This window comes from Alnus glutinosa, chromosome 2, assembly GCF_958979055.1.
Source record: "Alnus glutinosa chromosome 2, dhAlnGlut1.1, whole genome shotgun sequence".
Taxonomy (NCBI): Eukaryota; Viridiplantae; Streptophyta; class Magnoliopsida; order Fagales; family Betulaceae; genus Alnus; species Alnus glutinosa.
This window is the reverse complement of record NC_084887.1, coordinates 30,848,858-30,870,940: the sequence shown is the minus strand read 5'-3', so window position 1 is coordinate 30,870,940 and position 22,083 is coordinate 30,848,858. Positions and strand designations below refer to the sequence as shown.

At 36.7% G+C, this 22,083-nt stretch overlaps 2 protein-coding genes across 3 annotated transcripts; one reads left to right on the top strand and one right to left on the bottom strand.

The window, feature by feature from the left end:
- Positions 1-3,358: 3,358 nt before the first annotated feature.
- LOC133859402 (nifU-like protein 4, mitochondrial) lies at positions 3,359-12,177 on the bottom strand. The gene is made up of 7 exons (XM_062294804.1): positions 12,040-12,177; positions 11,612-11,908; positions 11,343-11,504; positions 11,087-11,262; positions 4,692-4,795; positions 4,444-4,555; positions 3,359-3,584 (listed from the first exon to the last, which is right to left on the bottom strand). The coding sequence occupies exons 2-7, from the start codon at positions 11,814-11,816 to the stop codon at positions 3,516-3,518; spliced, it is 828 nt and encodes a 275-aa protein (XP_062150788.1). The 5' UTR covers positions 11,817-11,908; positions 12,040-12,177; the 3' UTR covers positions 3,359-3,515.
- A 6,431-nt stretch (positions 12,178-18,608) lies between these two features.
- On the top strand, positions 18,609-20,556 carry LOC133859401 (F-box protein At3g56470-like). 2 transcript variants are annotated; one of them, XM_062294802.1, is made up of 2 exons: positions 18,609-18,805; positions 19,256-20,556. In XM_062294802.1, exons 1-2 carry the CDS (start codon positions 18,803-18,805, stop codon positions 20,354-20,356), a joined length of 1,104 nt encoding a protein of 367 aa, XP_062150786.1. In that variant the 5' UTR covers positions 18,609-18,802; the 3' UTR covers positions 20,357-20,556. The 2 variants fall into 2 exon arrangements, with proteins under 2 accessions (XP_062150786.1, XP_062150787.1); XM_062294803.1 differs by having other exon boundaries at positions 18,610-18,805; positions 19,188-20,556.
- The last annotated feature ends 1,527 nt before the right edge of the window (positions 20,557-22,083 follow it).

Here is a 22,083-nt window from a genome sequence, read left to right as displayed (position 1 = left end):
GTTTTCCTCTGTTTTGTTTTCTTGATTCACTTGCTCGAGTTAGTTAAATCCAACTGCTTGTGGTGGAGTCAGTATGATTTTTTAGAGAGTACTACTTTCTTTTTCTTTTTCTTTTTTATTAGCAGAACTTTCATTCAACAAACGAGAAAACAAACAATCAGTAAAACAACTGAAAACAAAACAAGGAGCAAACAAAAACTCCTACACACAAGCATCAGGCAGGAAGCCTAACACAACAAACCAAGCCCCAACTAAAAACCAGAAAATGGCCAAAACTACAAGACTATTAGATCAATAAATCTGTAAGAATGTTCTAAGCCTAACAGAGGACAACGTTGGCCCTAGACTTTGGAAACTTCCCCTTTTCTAGAATTCTGGATCTTACTTCCCAAAAAATCACCTTCAAGTGCTGCTCCTCTAATTTGGGATGACCATAATGCTTGATCTCATTCCTAGAACTCCATAGATTATACACCGAGTAGCTCAACACCAGCTTACACAGGGTAGCATGCAAGGAATTGCCCTCCCAAATCCTACTACCCAAACTCATTACCTCTTACCAACGAGAAGGAGGATTATCCACAGTGCAATGGTACATTCCAGCTTTCCAAATGCGATGACTGAAACCACACTCAGAATAGATACTCACGGCTCTCCATGCCATTCCTTCAAAATAAACATTGTACATTCCCATTGAAACCCCAACTAGCCAAATGGTTCCCAGTAGACAACCTATTTCGCATAGCTAACCATAAGACAAAGGCATGTTTGAGGATAGCATATGAAAACCAGACAAAGCTGCCACCAATCAACCACCCAATTTTTCTTCTGAAGATATTCCCAAGTATCAGAGCATACATAGAAACCCTTCTTAGAGATAGACCAAATAGTAGTGTCACAAGCACCTATCTTGATCTCAGGGAGCTTATTTTGGATATCTACAAGAGTATTAGAACGAACAGCTTTCTACACCAAACTCAACTTTTTATTATAGAAGAAAGTTTAGCTTCCAGTCTACTCTGAGCATCATAGGCAACTCGGAAACAATAAATATCGAACAATATTCCACAAGGGTGCCAATGGTCCAGCCATAAGCAAATGTTTTCTGCATCCCCCACATCAAATTTGAGGAAGTGTTTGGCTAAGTCACATAATTTCAACAACTTCCTCCAACGTCAAGAGCTGTTTTGAGGGATACTAATATTTCAAAAACTCTCATTTTTCAATATGTTCTATTTAATCCAAGCAACCCATATGGAACCTGATCTAGCAAACAGATTCCAAACATGCCACAACATGAAGGCACGATTCCAAACCTCCAAATCCTTCTGCCTAAGCCCCCTTCTTTTTTAGAATAACATAAATCAGTCCAAGTAACTTTTGCTTTTACGGCACCAGAATTGTGACCATTCTATAGAACCGATTAAACTTTTGCTCAATAGCCACTGCTGGGAGTATTTTGAAGCTTTTAGGTAGTTTAAACTCAAACTTTGAAGTTTTAAATGTACAACTTTGATTAAGACTAGAAATTGCAAGAAAGAAGGGCTTCGAATTTGAAACATACACGTACGTCCATCAAGATTGAAATGAAATTTGTAGAGCTAGTTTGGCAAATCGGTTTTTATTTTTATTTACTGGTCTAATTTCATTTAGACAATTGTTTTAAAATCAATTTCTCTTCTCACAAAGATATTGATTTATTAAATATTTTACAAAAAATTCATATATTAAATATTTTGCAACTCACAAAAGTTGTATTGTATATATATAAATAGGAAAGAAATATGAACAACAAAGGCAGCCACGTACGTTCACAAATCAAACGAGAAAGGGAAAGCTCCAACTTTCACATTCCCTCTACGACATTATTTTCATGTATAGAAAAATTACAATTAATTCATATAGATCGATTATGTCTCCCAAGTTTTTTTTTTTTTTTTTTTTTTTTTTTGGTAAATACGCTCTTTTTTGTACACATACTCACATTTAGTGTGTGATCCATCTCATATGCATGAATCACACACCAAGTATGAGTGTAAATACAAATAACACATCTCTAGTATTAAATATTCATGCAATATCATATGTAAAAAATATTTATAATATAAAGTTAATATAAATCGCCACCCAAGCGCATATTTAATTTTTTATATAATAACACATCTCTAGCATTGATTTGACTGCGACTCACTAAGAACTGACAGATTACATAGATAATAGACATAAAGACTCGAAGTTTATGGTAGGAGGAAATGTATTTATGAAGGTTGCACTGAGGAAGGAAGTGGCCTGTTTCGGGATGAGGGTTCATGCAGAGGACTCCAAGGAAGAGCCAATGGAAGCTATTGCACAGCAGAGACAACATCGCCGACTACACGAACTACCAGATTTCATATATTTTCTTCGATGGACTAAGCTATAGAGTCCGGGCAATACTCGTGCACCTCCACTGAGTTCTCTAGTGATGAGGAGTATCTACCTGTCATGTTAGTGTAAGTATACCATTTACGCTTATAATGTTTGATGGAATTTTCTTAAGGGGGGAAGATTGTAACAACTTCAATTCTAAATTGGAGTAAAATTGTAAGTTTGGCTAGGTGGATGGGCTTAGAGATGTGTATGCTTATTAGTGTGATTGGTTGGTTTATCTTAGTTAAATGGATCGATGCATATTTAAAAGCATAACATATATATTTCTATTTTAAAGTCCAATATCGAAGACATGGTTAATTTAATGGTTAATTAGCAAATAAAGCATTGAGAGGGCATTAGACCGAATCTTCACAAAACAAATTTTATATTTTTGCACAAATATGACCTATTTCCTTACAATGAGATTTCTTATAAAAACCCTAGTTCTAAAAACCCTAGCCGTCCATGCATCTTAAAGACTTCAAGTTTGAATTTTAAAATATTATTTTTAAGGCAAGTTAGTAAATTGCATCAATTAACTTTAATTCTCTTGTCATGAACTTAGTCCACATTACACCTTTATTCAAATGAAACAAAATTTTATAGAATTAATGAATAAAATGAGATTATGGAGAATTTTATTGAAGGATTTAAGAGAAAAATCATTTGTTCTTTATTAATTCTTACAAGATTTTCCACCATCAATATGCATCGACAAATTTATTTCAAATCACATTAAGATCCTATGCAATCTTTCCTTAATAATTTAACCCATATGTGCATCCCATCACATTTAGAAATTGTATGGATTAAGGTTAGCTCAATATTTTGCACATTTTATACATATTAATGGATTAAAATACTTTTCCTTTTAGCCTTTCATTATCACATGCAAATATTTTTCATATCACATGTGATTCCATATTTGAAATTGAAAATTTCAAAATAGTCATAATTTTGTCCCATTTCATATTCTATCTACCAGGAAAATTAAGTTAAACAAATGCAGTTCTATTTGATCCGTACAAGAACATGTCCCTGAAGTTCTCTTTGAGCTCACTATTTACAATGTGTGGCTTCCAAGATCTAACCAATATAATCACCTACTCCATCTGGCCGGTTAATGTTGCTTCCTCTTCCTCAGCATCTAGTTCTTGCTCCACACTTTTGACCTGTAAATGCAGGAGATTTGCATGAGGAAACAAACTGGAAAGGAAAATAGAGATTGGTCCCACTTGCTAGTACAACAGAAAATATGTCCAGCCTGTGGCCATAACTTTATATATGAAAATAAATTGTCACAGTAAAAACATAAACTAGCAATAGCGTAAGGCAGAAGCACGGGCTAAAAAGATATTTAAAACCAAATAATTTTCCATGTGAGCTAAGTAGAAAAACCAGCTAGTTTATGCTCACATGCGCGCGATCACACACGCACACAGAGCAATCCCATCCCTTAGGGTTTAGTATTTCTCACCTTTTTAACACCTTCAAACTAACAATATTTTCTTCTCAGGAGTCTCAATCGGTGCTGATCCAAGCTAGAACATATCATGCATTGTGACCAATGTTTTTTTTAATTTTTTCTTTCGAAGGGTTCCTCTTAGTGCACCCACAGTTTCTTTGGTTTAAACCAATGAAATATTAAGGGCTTAACAATTTTTCTCCCAAGAAGAGTAATCCTCAAATTACATCATGTAAATTGTTTTCTATAAGCAGATCATAATCATCATGCATATAAATAACATAAATGTTTTTCTTTACCACTAATGAACTACTCTTGTGCCTACTCCCTTTTTTAGTTTTGGAAACGCCGGGGGTATGGGTTCAACTTCCCAACAAGAAAATGTACCTATGGCATGGAATAGTATTCGGGATGCACACACAATGATTAAGGACTATGCTACTCTTTCTATCTTCTGAGAAAAAATATATACCAGTTCTTATCAGTGGCTAGGGAGAATGGAAGGTGTCAGACAACAATGACAAATGTGTATATAAACGTAACTCCAATCAATACTTATCACTAACCTCTGGAACATAATGCATCAGCATGTTTTCAATGCCAGATTTTAGTGTGACAGCTGAGCTAGGGCAGCCACTACACGCTCCTTGCATTCTCAGTTTCACTATTCCACTTTCTCTGAAGAAATCATACCCATAAACTTATAAGTGTTACGTGACAAAAACACATAAAAAAATGTGAACAAGTTAAATTCATGAAATATCAATTCTAAAACATTCATAAGATATTTTCAGCAAAATGAAGGAAAACCTACGGATCAAATCCACGATACTCAATATCCCCACCATCATCTTGCACTGCTGGTCTTATACGGGTTTCCAACAGTTCTTTGATCATTGCTACAGTTTCAGAGTCATCCTGTATCAACAAACGAAAAGGCTCCCATCTAAAAGATTTATTCACAATAAAACTAATTGACCATAACATTTAAAAACAAAAATCCTCCAGAATTTATGTTCCAATAGTAAAGTTTCTGGTTGTCCCTAGCGCTCTGCACTTGTCCATTGAAATGGGTCTAGGTCATCTCACAAAATGCCAATGATATTTCTGTTCAAAATCACAGAAAATTTGTAGGCTGCAAATCAAACAAATGACACCTCAATTTATCCATCTCTCTAATATATTCCCACAAAAAATGGTTAATTTTTTTTTTTTGGTTAAATATACTTTAGCCATCTCAACTAACAGCCATTTTTTATAAAGCCTTACGAACTGACAGGTGTGATACTTAGATCTATCAAACTACCATTTTGTTGCAATTAAGCCACTTTTCTGCCACTGTTCAAAAAATACCCCTATTTTCTTAAAAAAAATTAAAAACAAAATTTCATGCAAATTCTTACCATACTAATCGAATCTTATCGAACCTTACTATGTGTATGTATTTTTTTATATATAAATTTATTTACTTTTTTAAAGAAAATAGGGGTTTTGTTTGGGTATGACATAAAAGTGGCTTAATTGCAACAAATTGGTAGTTTGATGGATCTAAGTTTTACACCTGTCAGTTCATGGGGCTTTATAAAAAATGGTTGTTAGTTGAGGGGGCCAAAGTATATTTCACTTTTTTTTTTCTATTTTCCTGGTGACAAGCTACTCATAGTCAATATAGAACTCAGGTTGACGTGCTACTTCATTACAAGCAATTCGAATATTCAAGATAATGCACTAGAAAATAGTAGAATCTGAGTTTTCAAGAAGACCTGAAAAAGTGTTTGTAAAGGCCTCTGGTGATATATTAAAACATTAATAAAAAAAAATGAACAAAAAGATACCCAAGAAATGACCATGCAAAGTGATAATGTTTCCACAAATTTCTGACGAGTTAGGCAACAATAACCTTTTTTTTATTAATAATTAATAAGTAGCTAGGAACGGTGAAATTTGTTTTTATTTCTAAAAATCGATATTTCAATGTTATCTCAAAGAACAAGGAGACCATAAATAACAGATCACCAGGAACACCACATAGAAATAAAGTCTTGTGCCACTTGGGGAGTAAATGTGATTGCCATAAAAGGAAAGCCCACTCTCTCCTATTTCGAAACCCTCTTTGACCTGCTTCCTTCGGGTGTGGGATGTAACGACCCATCCTCAATGACACAATATTGTCTATTTTTTGCTCTCCCGACAAACTTTCCAGGAGGTCACCAATCCCGGTACTACTCTCGCATAAGCACGCTTAACTGCGGAGTTTTGATAGGTTCATCACCATCACGGCTTTAAAATGCGTAGTGTCAAGAATAATGCGAATATACATATAAGCACATTCTCATTCCCATACCCAGGCAATGTGGGACGTCACAATCACTTCCTCTTGAGACCCAGCGTCCTCACTGGCGACCCTCATGGGATCACCCTATTCTTGGCGTCCCAGCAAGTGTTCACTGATGACCCTAATGGGCTTATACACGCTCCCCCCATCTCAAGCTAGACAATGACTCTGATACCATTTGTAACGACCCACGTCCAACGACACAATATTGTCCGCTTTTGACTCCTTCAAACTAGACTTCTAATGAGGTCACCCATCCTGGTATCACTCTCGCGTAAATACACTTAACTGCGGAGTTTTGATAAGTTCATTATCATCACGGGTTGAAAACACGTGTCAAGAAGGGTGCGAATATACATATAAGCACATCTCCATTCTCATACTCGGCGATGTGGGATATCACAATCACCCCTCTTGGAACCCATGGCATCACCCCATTTTTGGCGTCCCAGCGAGTGGGATAACAAAACAAGTAAAGCGACCATATATGTATTATACCTCCTATGTGCTGAAGATGGATAAATTGAGTGTTCACCTCACACTAATCTAATGGACAGATTCAATGTGTTTCCTCAGCTTTTTCTTTTTCCAAGCCTTCTTAGTTTGACAAAGAAACTGTAAACCACAAACTTCTCAAGCTTCTAGCCAGTAAAGCCACACAAAATTTATATTGATCCTTCATATACATATACATACATATATATATATATATATATATATAGAGAGAGAGAGAGAGAGAGAGAGAGAGAGAGAGAGAGAGAGAGAATTGGAAGACCAAATGTTAACCTGTCACCAATTATATCCCATCAGGGTTTTGGATGATTTTGGGTTCAAAATTAAATCCCATCAGGGTTCGAGGGGGTTCTAGTTTTCAGCGTTGGTAATTGACCCCAATGTAATTACATAAATTAATTGCTAAAATTTACTTAGTAATAAACAATCACAAGTTCTATAGCCCTTAAGCACCACTTCTCTCTATCTTTCTCATTTAAATATAGTAAAAACCTATGTGACACAGAATAATTAAATGTAATTTTAAAGTCTTTAGTATCTCTAGATAGAGATTATATTATCAATTATGATAGTATGTAGCAGCTATAGTATTTAGATGGTGTCGGATGGGGTTGAGGTATATTTTTACAACAAGTACGTGTTTGGGAAGGCTTCTTCCATCCAACACCCAACCCCTTGCCATTCCTAGGCCAGGAGGTACAGTGATATGGAGGTAGGGGTGGCAAATAGAAGTTCACGATTGTTCTGTTGCAATAACAGAGGCAGTAGAGTGGCAATGCCAATAGTTACAAGACACGAGCATGTAACGTACACTGATGCTGGTGGAGTATTTGTTGGGTTAAGTAAAATAGAATTTGGAATGCTCAACTAAGCTGCCCCTTGTATGGATTAGGTTTAATTGAAATTAGCAACTCAGACATCAATTGTTAGTTGAAAAAGATAAGAATTTTTTGTTAAGTAATCAAAATTCATTAAAAACCAAATGGCTCTCTCAAGTACACATGAAGTATACAAGAGAAACACCTAACTAGAAAAAGAAAATATATCAAAAAAGTAAATAAAATAAATTTTGAAAACACTCATAGACAGCTATCCACTGGAAAAAGGTACTGAAAAAGAAAGCCTTTAACTCTCCCACCGTCCTCTCATTGTTTTCAAAGCTTCAGTCATGTCATTTCATTTCTTTCTCTCCAAATACATCATATCAAGCAAAGCAAAATCTTCTAAATAGCTTCACTTTGAGTACTGCCAAACTGCTCTCTCCAACAAGCAAAGAGATCTCTCACTCGGCGAGGCATGACTCACGCTAAACCAAATATAGAGCTCTATAAGACACTAGGGTCTCATTTGGTTAGCGAAATAGACCCTTAGAATGGAATGATTATTCCTATGAAATAGTTATTCTTTTGTTTGGTAAGGGTCTATTCCTTGGAATAGTTATTCCCATTGGAATAACTATTCCCTTACGAAGAAGAATACCGATTCCTATCAACAATGAGAGGATTAGTTATTCCAATGGGAATGGACTATAATTTCCTGGGAAAAAAACAAAACCCAACCCCCTACCCCAAGGCGTTCCGGGGGTGGTCGCACCACCCCCGATTCTCATCAGGGGTGGCCACGGGTGGTCGGCCACCCACCATTTTTCAATTTTTTTTTTAGATAATTTAAGTTTTTTTTTTTAATATATATATTATGTGGGGTTTTTTTTAGTAATTTTGATTGGATTCCAATTAAAGTGTATGTGTTGTTGCCTAACTAAAGATTATGAATAATCATTCAATTTCACTGTCTTTTATTCTTGGGAATAACTATTCTTTTTCCCAATGGAATACTCATTCCGCAAACCAAACGAGACCTAGTTGTCTCACAATGGAGTAAAAGATGGTCAATGGTTTTCCCACACTTTTTACACGAGCAACACCAATCTACCACAATGATACGCCTATTTCTTAAGTTATCTAAAGTGGTTGACCAAGCAAAGAAAGCCACTCTCCAAGGGGTCTTCCTCTGCCAAATACACATCCAAGGGAAAGAAGTGTTGTCATGAGAGATTAAAACATTATAGAACATTCTTACATCAAACAACCCACTCTTGAAGGGGTTCCAATAAAGCTTGTCTGCACCATCTTGTTTCAATCTGATGGAATACAACTGATTGAAAAACGAGGAAAATAATTTCGACTCCTAATCATGCGCCACTCTAATAAAATTAATGTTCTACTAAGGAAAGCCATTAGAGAATTGAATATGATATGCTACAGATACATCCCTAACATAGGCAATGTTAAACAACATTGTAAATGTTCTACTAAGGAAAGCCATTAGAGAATTGAATATCTAAAGTGGTTGACCAAGCAAAGAAAGCCACTCTCCAAGGGGTCTTCCTCTGCCAAATACACATCCAAGGGAAAGAAGTGCTGTCATGAGAGATTAAAACATTATAGAACATTCTTACATCAAACAACCCACTCTTGAAGGGGTTCCAATAAAGCTTGTCTGCACCATCTTGTTTCAATCTGATGGAATACAACTGATTGAAAAACGAGGAAAATAATTTCGACTCCTAATCATGCGCCACTCTAATAAAATTAATGTTCTACTAAGGAAAGCCATTAGAGAATTGAATATGATATGCTACAGATACATCCCTAACATAGGCAATGTTAAACAACATTGTAAATGCTACCTTAAGGGGTTACCCCCCACACCACACACCATGCCAAAAATTAATCTTGAAGCCATCACCCACCTCAAATCTAGTACATCTAGAAAACTCCTCCCAATCCCTCCTAATGAATTTCCAGAGACCCACCCCATAAGACCCATTAACTCCATTAGAGCACCACACACCCCACTGACTACCATATTTAACGTCCACTACCAATCTCCACAGAACCTCTCTCTCATAAGCATAACGCCAATACCACTTTCCCATAAGAGGTCGATTGAACATGAGAAAATTTTGAACCCTTAAAAGTCCCCCAAAGGTCACAGAACACTCCTTGGATCAGCCTATAAGGTGAAATTTGACCTCTTCACCCATATCTCCCCACAAGAAATCCCAGTGTAACTTCTTAATTCGATTGGTAACACTAGCTACACAAGAAACCCTTATTCACTGCAACATGGATCATCTTACCCAAAGCCTCCATCACCATGACAAATAGCAACAGAGACGAGGTCTCCCTGTCTCAAGCCATAAGAGCTATTAAAGAAACTGATGGGAGTGTCGTTTATCAATACAAAAAAACACACAGTAGAGATGCAATGAGCTATCAAAGTACACCATTTCCTCTTTAAACCGCTCCTCCTCAGCATGTACAACAGAATATCTCAATTAACGTGATCATAAACTTTTCCTAAATCCAATTTGCAGAGCACACCCAGCTCCCCATATCTGATTTTGCTATCATGACATCATTAGCATTGAGAACGGGATCTAGAATCTGCCTTCCATGGATGAATGCATTGTGAGACGAGGAAATAATCTTCTCCAATACCATTTTCAGCCTGTTAGCTAGAACTTTGGTAATAATTTTGTAAATGCCACTCACTAGACTAATCGGAAGAAAATCCTTAAGATCAACGGCCCTGAAATATTTGGAATGAGAGCAATGAAAATCGTATTTAGGCTCATTTCAAACTTGCCTCTAGCATGGAAGCCATGAAAGATCTTCATTATGTCTTCTTTTAAAACATATCAGCAAGCTTGGATGTATGCCGTAGAGTAATCGTCAGTGCCCGGGGCCTTATCACTATTTATAGCTTTCACTACCCCCAAAATCTCCCCCTTCCTCGAATGCTCTCTCCAACCAATTGGCCTCAACCTCACCAATAGAGTAAAACCTATAATTTCTTAGAATACAGATTTTACTCATAAAGGAGGACATTAGGTCAGTGCAGGCTCATTGGCCTCAACTTCAAGCAGGCTCATTGTTCCTAAAGCAATGCCCAAAAGTTTCCAAGCAAATGAAATAACAATGAAAGAAGGACATTAGGTCAGTGCTCCATTTTCTTGCTGAGTATGACAAAAATCAAGTCTTAAAACGTAAGGCCTAATGACATCGGTTCTTCAAACTCTAGGGCATAGGTCCTAAGGGATTTGTACCACGAGGCCAATCAAGATCTTTTTAAACTATGTTTGCCCGAAACTTCAAAATATATAATCCTAGTATCTCTGGCATACTTTAGGACCTTTGTACATTGAAAAGCTTACTGTCCAGGGGGCATTTAAACATTGCAATATTTACTTCATAACACCAAATGCTAATACAGTTAGAATGCAAGCAAATCTTAATTTAAGATCAGAGGAAATAGTATAAAGTTCGTGAATCTAAGCTCGAAGTTAAAAGTTATACCTCACCGATAGCAGTGTCCATGGCTGCCGCAGTTTTGGAATCCAGAAACAGTGGCTCACCAGAAGAATAGAAATCCATGATAGCTGCAAAGATTTCAGGCTTCAAAAAATCCCAAGAAGCATCGTCTGACTTTGTCACCGTAACGAAATCTGATCCAAAGAAAACTCGAGTAATACCTGCGTTAAAAGGAAGCGTACCAAATAAACACAATGTAAAAGGGCATAACGCATAAAAATAAAAGCAGAAAGAAGCTGACCATCGATTCCGAAAAGCGCTTTTGCCAGCGGAGAATTCATGGCCGCACGCGCATTCGGAAAGTCAGCGCTCCCAACTTCCATAACCGGCTTCCCCGGATGGAACATCAGAGAGGAAGGGTTGGGCGTGGACTGCGTTTGTATAAACATGGTCCTCCTCTGCCCTGCGCAAGAATATTATCAACAATAATTGTATACTATAAATGAAAAAAAAAAAAAAAAAAAACAATTAATCAAAAGGGAAAGAATTACTTAAACAAAAGAGAGGAACCTCCGAATGGGGAAAATCTCAGAGATGCAAGATTTGAGGAAAATGAAGCGATTTGGCAGTCCCGATACGACGCCGTCACGGCTGAGGAAGAAGAAGAAGAAGCATGTAGGAGGCGTAAGCTTTGTTCAACGCAAGGCCTTAGAAGTCTTTGTTGTTGAGATGAATACCAAAGGGCTCGCCCTATCAATCTTCCAAATCCCGTCATCGCTGCTTCTCTTCTGCAATCGCAATTCGCCTCTCTCTGTCAGAGCTTCGAGTTTTCTCGCAACTTCAGTTGAGCAGAAGCCTTCGTGTTCGCTATGTTTGGCATGCCAATAGGGTGTGATAAAATGATCTGAAGATTCTACTTTAAAAAAAAAAAAAAAAAAAAAAAAAAAAAAAAAAAAAAAAAAAAAAATTTTTATTAAGCTATTTTGAAAAAAACTTACCACCGTGGCTACATTCCAAAACCGCCTATTCTCTGGGTTGGATGATTTTGCCTTTTCGGAGTAGAAATGTAGGATGAGATGGATTTTGTTTAGATGGCTTGTGGCTTGCGCAGAGATTGTTAACCGTATTTATCTTGCTGTGGTCACGAGAACCACATAGAGAGAGTCCTAAGAAAAGAATTTGATTCTTACACACCACCATCACAATAAGCGTATAACACCACTATCACAACAAGCGCATAACACCACCATCACAACAAGCGCATAACACCCCTTCATATGAGGTGGGCCTCACACACTGGGCCCCACCCAATATAAGAGAATGTTGTGCACTTGTTATGATGGTGTTGTAAATTTATCATTTTTTCACCAGAAAAGTCATGAAAGTGGGCACAAATCACGTGTCCTGGGAAAGTGGGAGGCATGAAGCAGGAGAGAAGGCTCGAGATTGTGTATCTTAAGGGCTACGTGTCAAATAAGTAACGGCTAAGATCAGAGCAGGCTGAGATTATTATTTAGCACGTATGGAAGAAGGATAACTAATTGGACTTAGCTGGAGGTGCAAGTGGGCTGGCCTAACAAACTTGGCGAGTTTAGTTACTGTAATTGGGCTTGTTGGGTCATTCTCAAATTCCCAACATTTTCATATTCAATCTACTTCGTTAACTCATTCACCATTTCAATTCTATCTTCTACATTTACAATTTTCACCATTGACATCGATCACTTCCATACTCAAATGGAGACAAATTCCCACGAATCATGTTATAGTCATAAAGAGGAGATCCTGCCAGATGGACGACATCACAATATGAATGGGAATTGAAAGACATGACCAAAACCTATAAGGAAATATCACTGCATATCAATCTCTAATCTCCGGTCAATCAATCACACAGAAGAATGAAAGAGAGATCACTGCGATGAAGGAATCATGTTATCACATCAATGGAAAACAAACCTTGTTAGGAAACATATAATCAGTCACATGTAATACCCATAATTTTTCAGATCGGCCTGTCTGTAGTGAGATTATTCCCAACCAAAAAAACAACAAAAAAAAAAAAAACAATAATATTAGCAAATTAGGATGATTAATTTCTAGCCATCATAACACCTTCGTTTATTATGGCGGTAGGTAAACAACCACAAAACTATTACGTTTCTTACAAATGTCTCAACCCGTCCTAATCCTTTTTATTACCGAAAATATCGGATTCGGGCGGAATTGGCTGGGTGGTGAAACTACTGTCCTAGGCGTTTAACTTTAGCAAATGCTACACAGTAACTACTGGCCACGACCCTCGCATGCCACATAGATACAAAATAAGTCAAAACGAATCTCAGTACATAGAGACAAAAATGTCATTCTCATCTCCGGTTGAACCCAGCACGCCGGCCGAGCACGATCCCGACACTGCCAAAAACCCGAACACCTCAACCCACCATACCCACGCACCCCGACCCACCAAACCCACGCCGGTGTGCATGGGTTTCCAGCTGGATCTCTCAAAGGATGCACAACGCGACTAGAGCAAGCCGGAAACTCTAGACCTCAACCACAGGAGTTTCCAACATCGTTGGGGCTCTAGGGCGTGCAGGTAGCCCATGGTCGGGGTGGGAGTTTTTCGACTTCCACTAAACCCACGCCAGTGTGCGTGGGTTTCCGAACAAAGAGAGATCCGAGAGATCTCGTCGGTTTTCAACAGTGTCGGGAGCTCGCCGGTGGTCGAGGTCTGGATCTGGAGACATTTTTCTTAGAGCTGTAGATTTTTGTTGGGGCTGGTGAAGGGCATTATCATCTTTATATAAGATGTCACGCCAATTTGTAAGCCTCTCTTTGAGAAAGTGTAAGTACCTGTAGCATTTCTCTAAACCTTAAGTAAAGCCTAACACCACGCAATTCAAACAAACTCCAGCAGAAGTTGCAAGATCCCACATTTCCTTTTCTTTTCCTCGATTTTCTCAGCAACTAAATAAAAAACAACTACAAAACCAGATAAAAAACGATGAAAAAAATGAGGAACATACCTGATTTGGGAGAAGAAGACCCTAGAGAGACCAAGTCGAGAACGAACGAGTCGAATTGGTCTCCGATTCAAACCAAATCCAAAAGGAGTTCCTTGTCTTTCTCAAAAAGCATGAAAGTTCTTTTTCTCTCTTTCAAAGGTTTTGAGAAGAAGAAGGTTGTAATGGTGGTTTTGTTGTTTGAAAATATGGAAGATGGTTTCACTGGTTACAGCCGATCGGCCACGGCAACGTTTTTATATAACTCTATTTGTAAAGAAGGGCTTTTGGTCTCCATACACGAAGAAGAAAGGGCTTTTGGTCTCCTTGTCTCTATGGACGAGTGGAGTCGATGGGCGACGACAGTGCATGGAGTGAATCTGTTAATGAATAAAAAAAAAAAAAAAAGGTGAAAAACATAAATTGCGGCTAGGGTTTTATAAGTCTAACTTTCCTTCTTCTATTTCGGTTTTTTTCTTTAAAAATAATAATAATAAAATAAATAAATGTGTCATAAATGGGTTGACTTGTTTGACCCGAACTCATTTAGCCTAAACTCAAACCCTATAACTTCGTGTTGTGTTCGTGTCGAATTTACAAGTCGTGCAAAAAACTGTCAACCCTGATTTGTATGGAGTATAAAAATCAAATAATTTCATACCTGATGGTATAAGCTCATTTATAGGCGGGGAGTCCCGTCAACTTTCCAGCTCGAGTCCCTGATTGGCTGATCTGGTGGAGGCCCATCCCAAAAGATCCAAGACGAGGGCTGATTTCGGGATTTAAGCCTGTGAACAATATTCCGAGAGTTTTAGGATTGACTCTTCCCAAAACTCTCTCTTGGCCAATCGATACCAGATTTGGCGTATCCTGTGAAAAACTCATTGGATAATTAGGGGTGTACAAACAGTTATAACCGGAGATTATTAGCTAAAACCGCTAAACGCCTAGGCGGAGGCGGTTATTTTTATAACCGTCGGTTAGCTGTTATTGTTTTAATAATCGGCGGTTTTAAAACCACTTTTCAATTTATGTTTTGGATCAATTTTGGGTCGGTTTTGTGCATAATTTTTTGACATTTTGCCTTTTGGTACAAAATTAACAAATCAAAATACAAATCCAAAATATTTATTAAAAAAAATACAAATCCAAAATACAAACAAATAACCACATAACCAAATCCAAATCATTACAAATCCAAATACAAATCCAAATAAGTAAATAACCACATACTCCAAAACATTACAAAATACAAATCCAAATACTCCAAAACCATTATTCAAAAAAAAAAAAAAAAAACTCCAAAACCAAACAAATCCAAATAACCAAATACTCCAAAACATTACAAATCCAAATAACCAAATACTTCCAAATCCAAAACCAAAACATCACAAATCAAAATACAAATATCCAAATAACTAAAACCAAAACATTACAATAACCCTTCATTGCATATATTCTTCTAGATATAAAGTCTCTAGAAGTCCAAGGATGATTTGGTCATTGATTGAGCGCCATCTACAAAAGAATAAGGTTTAGTTAATTGAAAAGTAAGTTTCAAAAATAATAATTGCACAAATGAAAAGTTTCAACTAATTTACAATCATTTACCTTCTTCATCAAAGCTTTCCACAAATTCCTCAAGCTCTCGAATGCCAATTGGAATACTCCTTATACAATTAGTTACTTGGTTTGTAGTTTGTAGTTTTGCCTCAAAGTCTTAATCAGGTCATTCTCCAGCAAACAACAACCCAAAATGAAAAACTGAAACCCTAGAATGAAGAAATAATATCTTCCAACATCTAGTAAACACTAAACAAAGAACAAACAGAACATTATATAGTATATACACAAAGTTTAAAATCAACCCAAAATGAAAAACCGAAATCCTAAAACAAACGAAAATCACACACAGTGACACACACTAAAAAAGCCTAGACAAAAGCCTTAGATAAAGCAAAACTGCACACAGTACACCCTAAAAAAGCCAAGACAAAAGCGAGAGAAACTGAGAAAGAGTGGAGAAGCTTACAATGTAGCAGCGGCAGAGACGAGATGGGCGGAGAGGTCTGAACGGCGCTGGAGAGTGGAGGGGAGACAAAAGGCAGAGGCTGGGCGTCTTGGGCGAGCGGCAGACTAGACTGATTTTTGGAGGAAATGAATCTAAATGAGTAAATGAAACCCTAAACCTAAAAGATGCTTATATATGTTCTAAAAAACGGTGTCGTTTTGGGCATTCAGCAATGCCCAAAACGACGCCCCTCTCTCAGCCTCCTAGGTTTTTAATTTGTTATATATATATATATAAGCGGTTAGCGGTTACTAACTGCTTTTCCTAAACCCTATAACCGCTTTTAAAAGCGGTTAACGGTTTTAAACGGTTAGCGGTTAGCGGTTATAACCGCTCCGTTTGTAACCCCTATCGGATATGATCTTTCAGGGCATACTTGCCTCTCGAATAACATGGCACGAGTCCCCAAGGGGTAGCTCAATCGGTTGGAGACCACGCCTCATGAAGTGGAGGTCACTAGTTCGAATCCCCCTTCCCCCCTCTTGTGTGGACATATCAAAAAATAATAATAATAAAATAACATGACATGAGTATCTTTCTCAGTATCTCCTCCAAGATATCCTCAGTGAGCACCGCACTAGCAACGTCTGTAGAATTGGGTCTTTATAAGTTCAGCTTTAACTATCAAGTCTTATTGGCCTTGCGTCTTCATGAGCCTATGTAACTCAATAGGCTCATTAATTAATTGTGGGGAAAAATATTTCCCAATAGAAAGTATTTTATATTTTCAAATAAATAAACATGTAATACACATTTTTTTCTTCAAAAAACACACACAATTTTTTTTTTTTTTTTTGAGTTAACTCTTAATTATTAAGGAAAAAAAGAAAGTAGCTATGTGGCTGTTCTCAACCGAGAAGAAGGGTAGCCGTGTTCACCACTCCAATCGAATAAAGACTGGTCGTACAATTATTCTTGGCCGATTAGAGTGACTACATAACTCTTTTATTGTAGTGGTTGCGCAACCACCTATAATAAGAACCAAAGTGATTGTGCAACCTAGCTCCCTTATTTAGTTAGAGTAGTGGCACACCCACTTCCGTCCAACAAAGATGACTTGCGTGCCCACTCTCTCTTTTGTCAGAAGCGGTCGTATTTTATATTTTTTTAATAAAAATGTTTTGTATATTGCCTTTAAATAACTGCATTGTTTAATAAATGTTATTGAAGTAGAAAAAGCTATTTAATTTTATGAGTGACAATTTGTATTCACATATCAGGTTCAGGTCGTGTCAAGAAATTGGTATAAGATTATATATGTCAACTCTAATTTGATCCATTTAATAAAGCGGGTCACATTCTTCAACCTTAACTCATTAATTTCATTTGGTTTGTGTTGAATTCGCGAGTTGTGTAAAAAAATAGGGTTAAATAGGGTATTGATACTTGTGGTTTAAAGGGAATAAACCAAATTGATATTTCTATTAGTTTTTTCGTTAAAAAACTAACTGTTATTCACGTGTCAACTCTTGAGAATAATATGTGTCATAATAAAAAAAAGATTAAAAAACAGAAAATAAAAAGCTTTAAAAATTAATAAAAAATAATAAAAATAATAGAACTTTTTAAAAAATTAAAGTATTAAAAACTTTAAAATTTTGATAAAAAAAAAAAGAAAAAAAGAAGAGGGGTGGCTAAATCACTCCAATGGCCGGTTTGGGGGTGGCCGAACCACCCCAAGAGCCAAAAACACCTTCATATATATATATATATATATATATGCTCTTTGGCCTTGGGGGTGACTGAACCACTCCCACTCCCATGGGCCACGACGTTGGTTTGGCCTACGCCCAAGGGCCAAACCTTCTTAATTTTTTGTTTGTTTGTTTTTTTTTGTTTTTGTTTTTTTTTTTAAGTTTTCAATTTTGTATTAATTTTTAAAGCTTTTTGTTTTATGTTTTTTTTTTTAATTTTTTTACATTATGACATGTGTCAACTCCTAAGAGTTGACACATGGACCACCGTTAGTTTTTGGACGAAAAAACTAACGGATGTACTAATTCAGTCTTTTTCCAAAACTCAAATACCATATGTAATACGAATTAAAATACAAGGGGCAAAAGATAAAAACTTTAAACTACAAGTATCAAAAAAGTGTTTAATCCAAAAATTATCAACCATAAACGTCACGTGTCAGATTTAGATTATGTCAAAGCATACTATAAGACTATATAAATAAGAGAAATGTTATAGCTCCTTCTAGCGTCATTCTGGATAATATAAATTTAATAAAAAAAACCTCAAAAGATCATCTATGAAATGCAATTTTTTAAGTAAAAAAAATAAATTTACGTCATTCAGAAGAATATCAAAAAAATGCTAGAAAGAATTTTAACATTTTTTTTATAAAAAAATTATAATCCGGCTAATTTAATTAAAAGAATAACATTAATTTTACGGCTTATTTGTTTCCAGAGTACCTATCCGTACATAGCACGTGATGACAAAAACCAAAGGAGCATATAGAACAGAACAACACTATTCTCACAGGTCCCATCTCACAACCCATGAACGAATAAGCGTACCTACGAAGCCTGTCAAAATAGCATCATTCAAGCCTAAGTAATCAAGAATAATAATTCGAGAGAGAGAGAGAGAGAACAGCTGACGACATAAGTGATCAACGACGAAGCGAATACCAATTGTCGCATTTACGGTCGACGAGCTCGCTTTCCACAGACTCCGATGGTAAGTTCAGTGATGTTTTAGAGGACAGGTTGACTTTGAATTTTGTGATTATGAATTTATATTTCATTTCTCCTCTTCTGTCCAGAAAATTCACATGATGATCTGTGCGGTAGTTGATGCTTTTGATCATGATCTATATGCAAAAAAGCTTCTTTTAATTTAGTTTAGCATTCTAATTTTGTATGAGAATTCTCTTTTGTTGTTACTTTCCATAGGGTTTGCCATTTAGAACAGACATATTAGTTTTTAGGTTTTTGAATTTGGGTATGGTTCCAATTAATAGCTGCTACAAGTATTTGTTACTTCAATTTGACCATGAATTTTGATTGCCATATATACTTAAGTGAACACTGCACTGGCTGCACTTCTCATACCCATACAGGCACTTGGAATTTGATTTGTGGATTAAGTGAATTTTGGGGTAGTGATTAGTCAAATGAATTGGATTAGGTGCTTGAAGAGTTGAAGGGTAGCTCAAGAGATACGGCGATAATGATCAATCGACAGAGGCACAACATAAGTGGTTTCGAGGGAAATGGAACAGAATGTAGAGAATGGTCTGATCTTCCCGTCAATGTTTTAGATGTAATTGCTGCAAGACTTGATGCTCTTGACCAAATATACTTTCGTGCTGTTTGTAAGAATTGGGGACAAACTCGGCGCTTTCCAGTTAATAAGACACTTCCATGGCTATTGGAACACTGTTGGGGTTTTGATGAGAATGTCTATAGTGTATGTAGCTTCCATCGCCCATCTGCCAACCCTAGTCACGTCCCTTACAGCAAAATCGAGAGAGAAGAGTTCAAGGTTTTACATGGCGCAGCCATCTGTGCTTCGAAATTTGGTTGGTTGCTTTTACAGAAATCTAGCTTGTCGTTTTTCTACAATCCCTACACCAAGAGTATAATCAAACTACCTGATCTCAACCTCAGCTTCAATCGAACTACATTCTCCTCGGTTCCAACTTCTCCAGATTGTTTCTGTTTTGCCATACAAAGTTCCAAAAACGACCACAGGATTTACCTAAGCATATGTCATCCTGGTGACCGTGAATGGAGCACACTCATATTAGATGGTTTTAGAAGGGCAGTTGAGGATGTGGTTTACAGTAATGGAACTTTTTATTGTGTCTTTACCAGAGGAGCGTTGGGGGCCTTTCGTGTTGCAGACCAACATTGGAGTTTGCTGACGAATAGGAAACCGATTGCCAGGGCCTTGTTCCAGTCGAGGGCTCATATGGTTGCCTCTAATGGGGAGCTCTGGTTGGTTTGTCCTTCTAAGGGCTTCGAAGTATTCAGATTTGATTGGTCAGTCATGACCTGGGTGCAGGCAAATACATTGGGAAGTCAAGCATTATTTCTCGGCTGTACCTCGCTGTCAGTTTCAGCTGAAGGAGAAACTTCAGGTTTTGCGGAGAGGATTTATTACCGTTATGGCATTTACAGTTACTGCTATTCGATGGAGACTAAGCAGCGTTGTCGATGTACATTATATCCGCGGGATGCTAATGGCGGGACTGAAAGAGTTTGGATCCAACCTCCTGAGATTTAGGTCCAAATTGTTTAGACCCCAATCTATGAAACAGGTTTGACTTTAGCCGTGTAGCCACATAGCCATCTTTCTTTGATGGCATTGTGAAATAGAACATAATTTGCTCTTTGATTTTGAAGTTTGAAAAACTTACTAAGTACTACTTAGGGAACTTGTTTGAATTCTATCACTATGAAGTAGAACGTTGTTTGCTTTTAGAATTTGAAGTTTGAAAAACTAGCACTTGTTTGAGCTCTATCGCTGTGAAGTTTAGAGGATTTACTGCTCGTCTTGCCTTGAATACCAAGCCCCTGAATTACATTGTTTGCTAATTTTAATGGCATATTATACTGTGACTTTGTTAATTGTTATTTTCAACGCCTTCAATGTTTATTATTATTTCTTTCATCTTTTTGAAAATACTGTAAATACATGCAAAATCCTGGTCCCTGTTGAAAGGAAAAGAATTCAAAATTGTTTTCATCTTTATATCAGCAAAGGGAGGTGCACCCCATTCGGTAAGATGAAAGATTATTCTTCATTTCGTAAGATAAGAGATTAGTTGCAAAAGGGAGAATGGCAACTAATGGCTGCTGCTCTCCAAAGGCAAAACTGTCCTTTTAATGAAGAACTTGCATGTTTTCCTTTATTCAGTTCCTCTGCTTTGTTTTTTTCTTGATTCACTTGCGCCATGCTTTGCTACTTGCTAGATTAGCTGACAAGTAATTCCAACTGCTTGTGAAAAGCTTCTGGAATTTTTGGTTGTCACCCTAGCGCTATGTTCTGCAATTGATTTGATCACACTCCGTTCCTCCAATTACAGTTAACCAAAACGCATCTCGTTTTCGACACATGACATATGGACTAATCAAGATCTACCATGGGAGTTATTAGAAAAGGTCTAGAAATAATTTTAAAAAATAAAACGTGAAAAAGGAAAAAAAGAAATTTTTTTAACAAAGCTTGGGATTTAATTAAGAGAACATGAGAAGACGAAAATGTGAGTACTCAGGATTTTCGTATTAGGGTGCCAGACTAATAAAATAATACCAGAATCCACAAAATGCTAGAGTATCATGTCTAAAATTGAGAATTCTTACAGTATGAGCAAAAGTAAATAATATTCCGTTTGTTTCGTCGTAAAATATTTTCGACGAAATTAGTTTTTAGAAAAAATGATTTTTCTGAAAATATTTTTCGGTATTTGGCTCGCATGAAAAAATCACGAACGGTGTAAAATGGAATTTGGCAACCGTCGCCAGAATCCTGCAAAGTCGTCAGATTCTGGCAGAAATTTTCAGATTTCGGCCAAACTAACTGGATTTTGACAGAAATTTCCAGATTCCAGCCAGGTGGTAGCGGATTTCTACAAACGTTCGTGCAATAATGAAGAGTTTAAATCCCTCAAAACCGTAAATCATTTTTTAAAAATTATAAAAGTTTTTACAGTCAAACTGAAAATGATTTCCTTTGACCATTATTTTTGCTCCAATTAAATACTAAAAAATGCCAAAAACATTTTTTATAAAGTATTTTACATCAAAACAAACAGAGCATAAAATTATAACCGCATTATAAGTTTTGCCCAATTATTCTTTCAACTTTATCCAATACATCATATACGCAATTATCTCAACTTCTTCGTAATAATATTCCATTCAAAATTATCACATAATGAGTCAATTCATGAACTATACTACCATGAACGTTTGTTGGCACATTGACACACAGGTCAATCCGTGAGAGTG

Coding starts and splice junctions, on each gene's coding strand:
- LOC133859402 (XM_062294804.1), bottom strand. CDS start 11,816: ATGACGGGATTTGGAAGATTGATAGGGCGAGCCCTTTGGTATTCATCT. Junction 11,505..11,611: donor GAGATTTTCCCCATTCGGAG/GTTCCTCTCTTT, acceptor ATTCTTGCGCAG/GGCAGAGGAGGACCATGTTT. Junction 4,556..4,691: donor GAGTATCGTGGATTTGATCC/GTAGGTTTTCCT, acceptor TGATTTCTTCAG/AGAAAGTGGAATAGTGAAAC.